General features: G+C 44.1%; 1 protein-coding gene across 4 annotated transcripts in view; it reads right to left on the reverse strand.

Moving 5' to 3' along the window:
* Positions 1–12,518, reverse strand: part of PHF20L1 (PHD finger protein 20 like 1) — a 56,169-nt gene extending 43,651 nt beyond the window's left edge. For 2 of the 4 annotated variants that reach the window (XM_035124881.2, XM_035124883.2), the window contains exons 1-2: positions 12,338–12,518; positions 9,770–9,883 (exon numbers count right to left, since the gene is read on the reverse strand). In XM_035124881.2, coding sequence (XP_034980772.2) covers positions 9,770–9,852 — 83 coding nt within the window. In that variant the 5' untranslated portion in view covers positions 9,853–9,883; positions 12,338–12,518. The remainder of the gene's footprint in view (positions 1–9,769; positions 9,884–12,337) is intronic. The other 2 variants (XM_035124882.2, XM_060277604.1) reach the window with 1 other exon arrangement.
* Between the last annotated feature and the right edge of the window lie 1,899 nt (positions 12,519–14,417).

The following is a 14,417-nucleotide window of genomic DNA, read 5'->3' on the forward strand; positions in this document are numbered from 1 at the left end:
TAGGGAACCGATTTCATTATCTGGAAGTTCTTTTTATTTTATTGTACTGTCTTTTTACTGTAACTCTTTTTGTATTTTGTGTGTTTTGTATTTTATGTTCAGTTTTTGTTTTTGTTATCTTATGTACTGTTTCTGTTATTTTTTGTATTTATATGGATTTTCTTTTTTAAAAGAAGAAATAAAGATGTTTTTTTTTTAAAAAAAAATTAGTCGCTTAGTTGTGTCTGACTCTTCATGACCCCATGGACCAGAGCACGCTGGCACTCCTGTCTTCCACTGCCTCCCGCAGTTTAGTGAGTGCAGGGTAGAAAGTTTGTTTACATTTCAGCTTAATAAGCAAAGTAGGTATATACATAAAAAATGGGCCACACCATAGAAAGCCGTTAAAAAAACAAACACGCTTGGCAATAGATGGAAACAGAAATGTTGCAATAATATTGTGCAAGATTAACCTTGCTAAACAATCATGCTGTCTAGAAAGCATTAACATTTTAAGTAAAAATATGTGTGTCGGGGGGCATCCACAGGGTCCGCAGGTGGAGGGAGGCAGGAGAGCAGGTTACAGGGATCCCCGGGCCCTGCTCTCCAGCAGCACGTCTAGCCAGGAGAGCAGTCCAACCTCCAGCAGGCAGGAGGTCAGCACCACGGAGAGGGGGCTCCAGGATGTTGGCTTGGAGCCCTTGCACCACCTTAGGCAAGAGGGCTCAGAGAGGGAGACACTACGGTACTTCCATCACCCTAATTGCGCAGGGGAATGAAACGCAAAGAGAGGAGGCGGAGGCTAGGGGTGTCCAAGTTCTTATGCTGGGGTAGAAACCGGAAGGGGGCACTCCCGGATTCTGCTAGTGACTAGGGCAGTCATGAAACTGTTTGCTTTTCACTGTATATAGTACAGTATGCAAAATAAACCTGTAAATAACCAGGTTGGAGTCCTGCATGGTTACTCGTGAGCAATCACCCCGCAATCCTTACAATGTGGTTCAATGGTTTTACAGCAGTATTTTTCAATGGAGTGGGTTCAAACTTTTAGCTGCTAATTAGCAGATGAACATGGATGTGTGAACCAGCCCTTTGTATCTTGGGGAATTATGCAAATTCTGCTTTTTTGCCTATGCAAACTTTTAGGATTACACAAAGATGTGTTAGTATTTCCATAAAGCATCTCTTAAGCTACTAATTTCTGAAAAAAATTAATCACAGGTGCAAAAAAACCTTGAAGCAAAACACCCCTCTCAATAAAAAGGTGTTTCTCAACGATGTCTTGACACATACATATATTTGGGTAACTTCCTTCCATATTCATCGTGTATGTAGAACTAAAGACTACAACCAGGTCTAAAGTTCCTTAGTTTTAAAGAAAACTTTTGTATTTTACTTTTAGTTAGTAAGAATGTCATACAAATGTGTGTGAAATGTGTCTGCTATTGTTCCACAAGATAAAGTAGTTTACTTCATACTGAACATCAGCAGCAATAAACAATACAGACAATGCAATTCAAACAATAACCAACAATTACAAATATCAATACTGTATTTATCAGCAGCAGCAACAGCCAGAAAAACATGATGTCATTAATTCAACACATACTATCAAGAAATCTCAAGCTACAACAAGAATAAAGCAATATAAAAATATTTATCAGATGAAAACTAATCAGGAGACAGAGGAAAAACCTATGGAATCAATCCCATACACACTGACCAAGGAGTAAGTCCCATGGAAGTGTATGGGGCTTTTTCTGAGTAAACATGTACAGGGCTGTGGTGTAACACAGAACTAAAATACAACACAAACAAGATCATATACAAATTTATTTCACCAAGGAGGCTGTATCAAGTGGGGAGGAGGCTTCCTTCAAACCACCGGTCTTCCTTCAAATCACAACATGCATAGCCCCTTGATACTGTATTCCTTTTGTCTCTCTCCTAGGGTTGCCAGACTCAATAGAGTACAGGACAGCATTTTAGGTTGCCTATTGAGATGTATGCATGCTGTAGTTAGGATTCTTCTGAGCTATCAAACTAGCAAGGATGAGAAAAGACAAAGCAACTAAGATGTCACTTTGTAAAGATGAAGTTGTATGCCAGGATTTGTGCATAACTGTCACTGCCCCACAAGACTTTTACTGGTCAAGGTGCCGATACACCCTAATGTTAACTCTATGTGGCTTGCAAATGGAAGAAAATGAATTAAGTTTATCTTCCTGGCTACTCTGTGCTGAATCTTACAAACCATAAGCAATCAGGTGAGTAGCTATAAGCCTATCCTTATGTAAGATTGAATACAGTGGTACCTCTACTTATGAATTTAATGCGTTCCAAACACACATTCGTAAGTTGGAAAAAAAATGTAAGTCGAATCCCATAGGAATGCATTGGTAGAAAAAATTTGTGAGTCGAAGCAACCCTATCTAAAAATTCGTAAGTAGAAAAAATCCTATCTAAACCGCATCTAAGATGGCAGACGGAGCTCCATTCATAAGTAGAAACATTCGTAAGTAGAGTTATTCATAAGTAGAGGTACCACTGTACAAGACTTTACACTATAGAACATTTCAGTTGTGCCTTCTTAAATTTTACAGTAAGCTAATTATTTATTTACTATCTTCCTTTAACAGAAGATAGGCGTGTATCTGAAGAAGTGTGCATGCACACGAAAGCTCATACCAAAATAAAAACTTAGTTGGTCTTTAAGGTGCTACTGAAGGAATTTTTTAATTTTCCTTTAACAGAGATATTTATTCAGACAACCACCCTTCTAGTGCATAAATCATTTTATCCCTTTTACAGGTGGGGTAACTAAGCACAATAACAATCTTGGCCAGAAAAAGTTACAACCAAACTGCGTCCTAACTTATCACAATTTAGAGATCCAAGAATCAGGTAAACAAATATATTAAATAAATGATAACAAACACACCCTGCCTCAAAATCCAGTCATCCCAATTCCCTAGCATGGCATAGATTTCAATAACTCCCTGCTCCTTGTACAAATGTCATTCAATCTTACTAGACCACATTCATTTAAACTAAAAAAAAAACCCTAACAACAACCCTCCATACTGCCATAGTCAGCTGCTGGAATACCATGAGAAACTATTTCTTTGCTGTTGAAACCCTCCCCCACCCCACCCCCGCGCCTAAAAATACTTAACAAACCAACTATATCCTACATATAGTTCCACCTGTGCATCCGAAGGGGCTGTTTTTTCACTCATCTTGTTAACATATTCAGTGGATGAGTGGGCACAGATACACGGCTTGGGGGATTTCTTTCAAATATGTGGTTTATGAATATCCAAGTAAATAAATAATATTGGGTCTAATAACGCTTCTTCACTGGAATTATGTAGAACAGAAGTAAATAATTCTAGTTACAGGTAGGTAGCCGTGTTGGTCTGAGTCGAAGCAAAATAAAAAAATTCCTTCAGTAGCACCTTAAAGACCAACTAAGTTTTTATTTTGGTATGAGCTTTCGTGTGCGTGCACACTTCTTCAGTTGGAATTTAAGGTGCTACTGGAGGAAGTAAATAATGTGATGCCTGTTGGACTATAAATCATTCTAGACTAGGGGTCGGCAACCTAAGGCCCATGGGCCACAAGCAGTCCATGGGGGTCGTTTAACCGGCCCATGGACCCCCACTGCCCGCTTGGTCGACTCCTGCAGCCAATGGGAAGCTGTGCACGCCTCCTCCGCGCCGGAAATAGCGTTTGCGCATTAGTGCATGCACATGCACATACTCCCGGCCCACTGTGGCGTCTGTGGTGCCGTGAACCAGCCCAAGCCACAAAACCTTTGCCGACCCATTCTAGACCAATGGTCGTGCTGGCTAGGCTGACAGGAGCTGTAGTTCAACAACATTTTGGGACACAGTGAGAATCCAGAATTATGTTACCTTTCCCCTTGTCCTTCACTTATTCCCAGAGACAGGGCAGGGCCTTCATGTATCAACAGTGCCCCATCCATTTCATCAACAACTTTATTTCTGCATGTATGAGCCTTGCTACACCCTGACTTCCTGTCATCAAAAGTGATCTAATGGCTGGAGTTTGGGGTAGCACTGCATTAAGGATGTGCTTCTCAATAATAATAAAAGTAATAATAATAATTTATTTATTTATACCCTGCCCAACTGGCTGGGTTTCCCCAGCCACTCTGGGCGGCTTACAACATATCTAAAGACATAATAAAAACATCAATCCTTAAAAACTTCCCTAAACAGGGCTGCCTTCAGAGGTCTTCTAAAAGTCTGGTAGTTGTTTATTTCCTTGACATCTGAAGGGAGGCCATTCCACAGGGAGGGCGCCAATACTGAGAAGGCCCTCTGTAATTTCACTTCTCGCAGTGAGGGAACCAGCAGACGACCCTTGAAGGAGGACCTCAGTGTCCAGGCTGAGCGATGCGGGTGGAGATGCTCCTTCAGGTATATTGGGGCCAAGGCCATTTAGGGCTTTAAAGGTCAGCACCAACACTTTGAATTATGCTTAGAAATGTCCTGAGAGCCAATGAAGATCATTCTAGACTAGGGGTCGGCATGTTATATGGTCCCAGCGGCCACTCCCAGTAACCAATCTAGCTGTTGCATTCTGGATTAGTTGTAGTTTCCAAGTCACCTTCAAATGTAGCCCCTCACAGAGCACATTAAAGTAGTCCAAGCAGGAGATAACCAGGGCACGCACCAATTGGGCGAGAGAGTCTGCGGGCAGGTAGGGTACCAGATGGAGCTAGCAGACAGCTGCCCTGGACACAAAATTGACCTGCGCCTCCATTGACAGCTGTGAGTCCAAAATGACACCCAGGCTGTGTACCTGGTCTTTCAGGGGCACAGTTACCCCGTTCAGGACCAGGGAGTCCCCAACACCCACCCTCCCCCTGTCCCCCACGAACAGTACTTCTGTCTTGTCAAGATTCAACCTCAATCTGTTAGCCACCATCCACCTGCCAACTGCCTCCAGACACTCACACAGGACCTTTAGTGCCCTCACTGGTTCTGATTTGAAGGAAAGGTAGAGCTAGGTATCATCTGCATACCGGTGGACACCCAGGCCAAACCCCTTAATGATTTCTCCCAGCAGCTCCATGTAGATGTTAAAAGGCATGGGGGAGAGGACGGAGCCTTAAGGCACCCCACAAGTGAGAGCCCAGGGGTCTGAACACTCATCCCCCAACACCACTTTCTGGACACGGCCCAGGAGGAAGGAGTGGAACCACTGCATAACAGTGCCCCCAGCTCCTCTAGACAGTTCAAAAGGATGTCATGGTCAACGGTATCAAAGGCCACTGAGAGATCCAGCAGAACTAGGCAACAGCTTATACCTCTGTCCCTAACCTGCCAGAGATCATCGACCAGGACAACCAAGGCAGTTTCAGTCCCATGATGAGGCCTGAATCCCGACTGGAAGGGATCCAAATGGTCCACATCCTCCAAGCGTGCCAGGGCTTGTTCAGCGACCACCCGCTCAATCACCTTGCCCAAGAATGGAAGATTTGAGACTGGGCGATAGTTGGCCATATTGGCCGGGTCTAAATATGTTTTTTTAGAAGCGGTTTAATAATCACCTCTTTCAGCAGGTCTGGGAAGGCTTCTAGTTTTAATCACAGTGCTGCTTCTACAAATTGTTTCCAAGATCAGAAAGTGTGGGGATGGAAAGGAGGCTTATACCTCCAGAGAATCTGATGGTGTTGGCTGAATCACTCAAACTACATAACAAAGTTTAGCTGATGATAAACTTACTATAGGTAGTAGTAGTAAATAAAAAAATAGCAAGTAAAGTAGTAAATAAATTCTGAGAAAACAAAAGCATGCAAGAGGCTTTGGGCCATTCACCTGATATATGACAAAAACCAGATTTTCTTTTTCTGGAAGCAATATGCAAATATCTATTCAAGATATTAACAGTACAGTATGAGCCATATTTACTCAAAAGTAAGTCCTATTGAATTCACTGGGATCTACTTCCAGCTAAGTGAGGTTAGGATGGCAACCTTAGTAAATAAGCAAGGATTTATTTAAACTGAATTGTTTTAGGTTAATGTTTCCTTTTTAAACAAAATTTGCTATGTGGATTATAATAAAAGAAAAACAAACTGTAAAGATAAAAGAGACATCAAAAAGAACTGGCTCCTAGTCAAAGAATCACAAATTCAACACAGGGCATAACAGTTGGATTTTAATTTCAAAGCAAAGGAAATTCGTGACACCCCCCCCCCCCCGTTTTTACACAGTAGGAACTTCAGTGGGCTACACAGCAAACTCTTTTCCTTCTCATTCACAAGGTAGGGTGGAGGCACCTTTTTTTATATAATAACTCTGGAGGCACCTTTGCATATATACATCTCACAAAGCTGTAGCGTAACAATGGAACAAATCTTGAAATAGACTGTAAAGGATGGGGGAGTACTTCTGTGATGATACACCAAGAGAAAAAGGTAGACACTTCCACCTGTCTAAGAATTTAAAAATGACACTGATCATAGCCTAAAACATAAAATTAGAACAGTAAAACACGCACAGCAAGGGGAAATTGACTGTCCCTAGATCTGGAAGATCCTTTGTCAGGAAAGTGTATGAGAATTTATCCAAAATTCTTTATAGTCATGGGTCCTTTCCTACCGAAAAATGCTCATGTCTAACAGATTTACTTTTAGTAGGATCTTCAACACAATAACCCTCTACTCTACAGAAACACTTCAAATTAACTGTGTAACAGCTACATTCCAGCCTGATGTGCTGAGCTAGATGGTGTGTCCACACATGCAGGGCAAAATTTATAAGACGCCCATTGGCATAAAACCCGCAGCTCCATGTACGTTTTAGAACATCAAAAACTAAGAGACATACAATAAAATCAATAAGAAATTGCAAAAGCATCAACTACAATCAATATAATCCATCAGAAACCATAAAACAACTACAGTACATCTTTGAGTGCCTGGGAAATTAAAAGGCTTCAAACTGGTGCAAAAAATATATAATTATATAATAATTTTCTGATAGAGAACACAGTAAAACTGTAACTTAATTCTGAAATAATCCAAAGGATTACCACTTTACCACTTTGCCTTGTGATGCAAGCGGCTGCAATTATCCATAGGTTTTTACGACACTTTCTATAAAATTGTCACTCCTAATTCACTATACAGTGGAACCTCAGTTTATGAACACCTCGGTTTACGAACTTTCGGTTTACGAACGCCACAGACCCATCTGGAACGGATTAATTCACTTTCCATTACTTTCAATGGGAAAGTTCGCTTCAGTTTATGAACGCTTTAGTTTATGAACAGACTTCCGGAACCAATTACACCCATGCTTCGGGTTAAGTACGCTTCAGGTTGAGTACTCCGCGGACCCGTCTGGAACGGATTAATCCACTTTCCATTACTTTCAACGGGAAAGTTCGCTTCAGTTTATGAACGCTTCAGTTTAAGTACTCCGCAGACCGTCTGGAACAGATTAATCCACTTTCCATTACTTTCAATGGGAAAGTTCGCTTCAGTTTATGAACGCTTCAGTTTATGAACAGACTTCTGGAACCAATTGTGTTCATAAACCGAGGTACCACTGTATTACTACAGATAATCAGGGCTGGTTCTAGGTATAGTCCCTGTGGCGCGGGGCCGGCAGGCGGGGCGCTGCGTGGCAAAGCCACGCGGAAGCCATGCTGCGCGCTGCGAGGGTGCCGGAGCGATCTCTGCGCCTCAGCGCCAGGGCGCCCGACCTGCTCGAGACTGCCCTGCAGATAATTAACATAATGTGGTTACTTCTAAAGTCACACAGGGAGATGGAGAACAGGAATTTGCCTTATACAAAGTCAGGCCATTGCTCCAATTAGCCTAGTATTGTCCTTGGTGACTGGGACTAAATTTCCAGGGTTTCAGAGGAGTCTCTCCCAGCCCTCTCTGGAAATGTCAGGGATTGAATCTGGGACCTGGGAGGTGCTGTACCACTGAGCTTCAACCTTGTGGGTAGGAAGAGGAGAAAAGACGAGGTGTCATACGAGTGATTTGGGTCTCCCAAGAATAAGGCAGTCCAAGGGATGCACATCAGTAACGGTTTATTAAAACCAAAATAGCCCTCGTTTAACAGAGCCAATCTGCTAAGAAAGGGAGCACATGAGCTCTCCCCCATTGCCCTCTTACTTGGGAGGGTGAAGCTCTGAAGCAGGGAGATAGCTTCCCTCTAATCCCCCATATATATTAGAACACTGGAAACAGTGATGGGGCAGACCTACCATGCTTGTTTCCCTGACTGCATGCCGCCCCCCCTTTGATGTTAATGTAACACTGAAGAAAAAATCTAAAGGGCTAATATGCAACATATATGTAAGTAGATTTTATTAAAGACCTTTGTTTCCATACTCAACCCTACAAAAATCAACAAATCCTTCATACTATAAAAATAAGAAAAGTCCCGCAACCCAGACCTTTCCTGCTGCTTAGTTCCAATATCTGATCTATTTAATTTCTGCCAATTTACAGCCACAGCTATTTTATTGCACTGTGGGGGTTTTTTATTAATGTGGGGGTTTTTTTGTACACTGCCTCAACAATGTTATGAGAAGCTATTTTAAAAGTATCTTAATAAATAAACAAACAACCCCCTCCTAAAGGCAGAAAGGGAAGGGAATTTGTCATGGGGTGAGGACACATCCCAAAGTCTCAGGGCAATCACTGTGGTTGACCTCAACTAAAACACTGAAGTAGAACCTGATTTGCAGGCTGCAGATGGCACAGAGAAACAAAATATCTGCGTTGTGAGCCTCAGGCTGTCTAGTTTTAAGAGTTAAAACCAGGCCCCGGTCCTGTACACCTGAAGGAGCATCTCCACCCCCATCATTCTGCCCGGACACTGAGGTCCAGTGCCGAGGGCCTTCTGCGGTTCCCTCGCTGTGACAAGTGAGGTTACAGGGAACCAGGCGGAGGGTCTTCTCAGTAGTGGTGCCTGCCCTGTGGAATGCCCTCCCATCAGATGTCAAGGCAATAAACAACTATTTTACTTTTAAAAGACAACTGAAGGCGGCCCTGTTTAGGGAAGTTTTTAATGTTTGATGCTGTATTGTTTTTACTATTCGGTTGGAAGCCTCCCAGAGTGGCTGGGGAAACCCAGCCAGATGGGCAGGGTATAAATAAATAAATAGACTACAAATTGGGCTAGGAAACAAGCAGAAAGCCAGTGCAACTGGTACAGCACAGGCTGACCAACCACTCATCTCCCAAATTTCATTAGGAGACAGACAGCATTATTATTCACCAGCTGTAGTTTCTGAGTGATCATCAAAAGCAGCTCCTAATCTTCCAACATGCCACCTTCAGTGCAACTCTAATAACTTCAGTCTACCAAGTTAATGATTCCCGCTACAACCCTATCAAATCTCATTGTTCATATCCATAAATATTGCCTATTATCTAGTGTCAAGGTATAAAAGTGTTATTTGCTGAATTGCTAGTAAGGAATTTCTCATAGGAAAGGAAAAAAACACATTCATGTGACACCAGAATCCACCAATGCACTTTAAAACAATCAACCAACACGTAAACCTGTGGCTTATTTTAGTTGTAAGAACTATTTTCTGAACAAGTTCTTTTCAAAAATTGTCCCAGTACCTTAACAACTCTTTTTGGAAGAAGTGATCATATTTTAAGTTAGTTTATGAACAAGGAATGAAAATGCATATAAATGAAAACAGAAGTTCAAGGCACATCCATCATGCATCAAGTGTGAAATAATTTCTGATCTAAATCAGGCACTGACATCAACTTTCATACCATTTTTGTAGGTAATCAAGTGCTTCCAAACGGGCACCAATCTCAAATGTGATCCCAGGACGATTTGGAGGCTTTCTGCTCATCTTGACAGCTTCTACTCCTCTCTCCTCTTAGCTATAGAAAGAAAAAGAAAGAAAAAGTGTTATTGCCACAGAAAATATTGTTTAAGATGATATTCCTGTATTTGTCCTGTAGACAGTTGGGCCACAGTCAAAAAAGCAGCAAATCGAACACTAAAAGCATATGCATGTTTACTCAAATGTCCTGATGAAGATAATGACGCTTACACTAAGGTGAGTGGGTGACAGATTGCAGTCTTAACCCAAAAACTGTAGTACTGATTAGTTCCTAAAGTCTGATGGTTAGTGATAGGGCAATCATGTAATTCTCACGTAACTAGTGTATTTCTTAAAGCAGGAAACCATGTGAGTTAACACTCTAGTGTTATTACGGTATCTTTATCAATTCAGAAAACTGAATGCAGAACACAAACCTCGCCTGCTTAGGGGGCCTCAGAACTGATACATGCAACTTTCCAATGCTTGCTATCTACTGCATATACAATCCCATACACATTAATCCAGCTTGCCACAGAAAGGGTTCCCGTGGCAGAAGGTTGCACTTAACTCAACAGACCGGGCAAAATGTACTGTATTTTCCAGCGACTGGGCGGAATAAGACGACTGGGCGTTTAAGACGACCCCCAACTTTTCCAGTTAAAATATAGAGTTTGGGATTTACTCGCCGTATAAGAAATTTCACCCGGCGTATAAGACGACCCCCAACTTTTGAGAAGATTTTCCTGGGTTAAAAAGTAGTCTTATACGCAGGAAAATACAGTACAGTATGTATCTCTGAGCAAGATCTTTCACTGAACTGTTACTGTGTCAATGACTTAGGTGGAATGGTGCAAGCACTCAGAAGGTCGTAGTCCTCCGAGTCCACCACAGGAGATCCTGTAGGAACTTGGATTCAGAGGGTCCAGCATAACAATCAGCAGAACCCAGTTTTCCTGGGAACCCAAACTCCACCATGCATTACCTAAGGAGTCATGGCAATCGGTGATCTCCAGGTCACAGTTGATACTAAGGGCAAAGACTTCTAGACACAAGGAACATAGGAAGTTGTCTTATACCAAATCAGAAATTTGCTCAATCTAGTTCACTATTGTATATATGGGCAGTGCTATCTAGGGTTTCAGAGAGGGAGCAGGAGCCAGGAATCGAACCTGGAACTTTCTGCATGCAAGAAAAGTATCTTAACACTGAGCCATAATCCTTGTCCTCAAAAAAAGAAATAAAAGTCTACAGCCCCACTCTGTAGGGAATGTAACATTCTCACCCTTGCCTTGGCCTAAGCACTACAACAATTAAAACCATAGTCCCTACCAACTTGAACTTAAGTCCCAAACGTGCTTTAGAAAAAAGCAGTGTGTTTATAAATAAGCCCATATTTCAGACAATAGCTTTCTACGTAAGTCAATTTGTGCAAAAATCATCCTAGCTAGAAAGGAAACTCCACTGGTAAAAACACTCTTTAGGGATAAGTGAGAATGCATGCTTTAATTTTAATTTTTTTAAATAGAGATCATCTTTCTAATAAACAACTCTTCCTTGTTTTACTCTGCCCAGTTTTTAATAACCCCCAATACCTCTCTGGCTGCAACCCCAATTGGATGTGACTAAATTCATGGCCACCTACACAGCCTCTGGCCAGATGAGATTTCCCACAAATATATATTTATGGGGGGGGGGACAAAAACTTTTGGGGGTTCCAGAACTATCACAGCGACTTAACATTTATTTATTTTTTAAAAAACGAAAACCATCTTTAAGTTAAAAACGAAAAACAGCTTTTGACATAGTAGAACATGAGCGGTGCAGTGGGGCTTCCCTAAACAAAGAGTGGAATTCATTTAGGGCGAAAGGAGGGCAAAACTATCACATAAGGCACTTCGGGGCATGTGCAGAATGAAAGGGGGGACACACACACAAACGCAATTCTGTCTTTGCTCAGGGCGCTGTATTACCAAAGTACTCTCCGGTTACAGTAACCCTGCAACTTGGGCTCGCTTAACTCATGTGCATTGTATTCTTTATTGAGAAACTGGAAAGGGTCTGAGGGTGTCTCAGGGGAAAACCCAGTGCATTTTGACTGTAGGCGGCTTTTGGCACGACCCCCCGGGGAGCACCTCATTGCCTGCACTGATATCATGCCGCCTTTCTCTCCCAAGGAACTCAAGGCGGTCCTGCTCTCCGCTCCGTCCCCTCAACAACCCTGTGAGGTAGGCCGGGCTAAGCACCCGCCCTCCTTCTCCCTCCAGCGGAAATTGCGGGTTCGAATCCCTCCGCGAGCCCCGAAGAGGCCGCTCCGCTCCCCCACGGCCTCCCTTGAGAGGCGAGGGGGGGCCTAGAGCCCCCTCCGGGGCAGGTCCCTGGCGCGGGCGCGGGCGAGGGGGAGCCCCTTCGTGAGGCACCGGTGGGCCTCTCTTCCCCTCCACCGGAGGCCGCAGCTGAGGCGGCGCTCTAGGGCCTGTCCGCCTGCGGGGCGGCTCCGGTCTGTCCTTACCCGCGGGCCGCTACCAGGCCCCGTCGGGGCAGCGCGGCGTCCCTTCTCGCTTCCCCCGGAGGGAAGGCCCTCAGCAGCAGCAGCAGCGCCGCCGCCTCCGACCCGTTTCTTCCTCCTCAGCGGGACCCATCGCCAGTCTTCTCCCGGCCCCGCCTCTCGCGTCCCAGAGACGGCGCGTTCGCGTCACTGCTGCGCGACGCAAGGAGACGCCGTCTTCCCCTCCCCTTTCCGCCACCATCACGTGACGCCAACGCACCCACCCGACAGAGGGAGGGAAAGTGGTAAGAGCCAAAGCGGGCAGGTCACCGCACGCCGCGGAGGCGCTCTAGAACACTTCCGGCTGCCGATCGAAGGCAGGGTGGGCAAGTTTTGAAATGCGGGCATAGCCAGAGATGGCGTGGGGTTGCTGGTTTTGTTTTGTTTTGAATAAATGCCTGCGCAAGCGAACGGCACAAGGAGAGGGTGCCGGTGAGTGGCGGAGCTTTAGCCGCTCCACTCAAGTAGAGGCGGTCGAGAGGAAACCAGGAGTGGCGGCTGCCCGCGCCGCGTTTCTCCTCTGTCCACTTTGGCCGTGGCCTGGGAGCCCTCGTGCGGGGGCGTCGGATTACACGCCCTGGATGGGGTCCTACGTTGGACGCAGCCGAGGAGGGTTTGCAGGCAAGGGAGCTCCGCATTTGAAAGCGGCCGATTGCTTCTTTTCGCCTCTAAAAGTTTAAAGCGGCCAAAACACTTTCCCAAAGGTCCTGGAGCGCCTAAGCTTTAAAGAGGAGTTGTCATCATCGTTATTTTTATTATAGATTTGTTTATTGTTTATACCCCTTTTCCCAGGCAGGGATTCAAGATGGCTTGCAGGTAAAAATAAACTGCTGAAAACATTGATAGAACTATGAGCATGCACACAATTAAACACTTTTATAAACACACACATATAATCTATTAAAACCATACCAATAATTACAGTAAAAACAATGGCACCAGCCCTTCCATTAGAACCACCCTGAGATCTCATGAATTGTGGATTTACAAACATAAATAGGTAATAAAGGTAAAGGATACTTGGATGGTTGTGTCTGGTCAATGGTGAGTGTAAGGTGTGGTGCTCATCTCGCTTTTCAGGTCGAGGGAGCTGGCGTTTGTCCACAGGCAGCTTTCCAGGTCATGTGGCCACCATGACTTTTGGTGCAGCGGAACACTGTGACTAGGGGCAGAGTGCACGGAAATGCTGTTTACCTTCCTACTGCGGCGGTACCTATTTACTATATGCACTGCCGTGCTTTCGAACTACTAGGTTGGTAGGAGCTAGGACAGAGCAACGAGCTCACCCCGTCGCGGGGATTCAAACCACTTGACCACCTGATCAGCAAGCCCAAGAGGGTCAGTGGTTTAGGAACCACCCACATACCGTACAAACTTTAATAATAATAATTAGCAGCAGTCAGTTCCAGAAGCCAGCAGAAAGCCAGCAAGCAAGGAGCCAGTCTGGCCCCCACAAAAATATAGTCAACAGCTGATTTTGAGGTGGGTAAAACAGGTGAGAGATACTCTCTGTCAATTTGGTCCAACCTTGATGTTGGAGCTGATAAAGCTATTGGTTGTAGCCAACTAAGTTTTACTCAAAGTAGATGTGCCAATATTAATGAACCCAAGCTAGTCATGCCCATTAAATTTCAATGTGTCTACTCTTAAGTAGGAGTCACACTGGCTACAGCCTTAACAGTTCCACCAGACTACAGTGGTACCTTGGGTTACAGACACTTCAGGTTATACTCTTAAGGTTACAGACGCTTCAGGTTACAGACTCCACTAACCCAGAAATAGTACCTCGGGTTAAGAACTTTGCTTCAGGATGAGAACAGAAATTGCGCAGCGGCGGCAGCAGGAGGCCCCATCAGCTAAAGTGGTACCTCAGGTTAAGAACAGCTTCAGGTTAAGAACGGACCTCCAGAACGAATTGTATTCTGACTTCACTGCTAAGAAGAGCAATAGCTTTTAACAGTTTCACTTTCTGTTTAATGTGGTAGCAACAGTGGACAGGTGAAAATGCCACGGGTTGGTGAAGCAGGGTCCACCCTAAGGCAAT

This window comes from Zootoca vivipara, chromosome 8, assembly GCF_963506605.1.
Source record: "Zootoca vivipara chromosome 8, rZooViv1.1, whole genome shotgun sequence".
Lineage (NCBI taxonomy): Eukaryota > Metazoa > Chordata > Lepidosauria > Squamata > Lacertidae > Zootoca > Zootoca vivipara.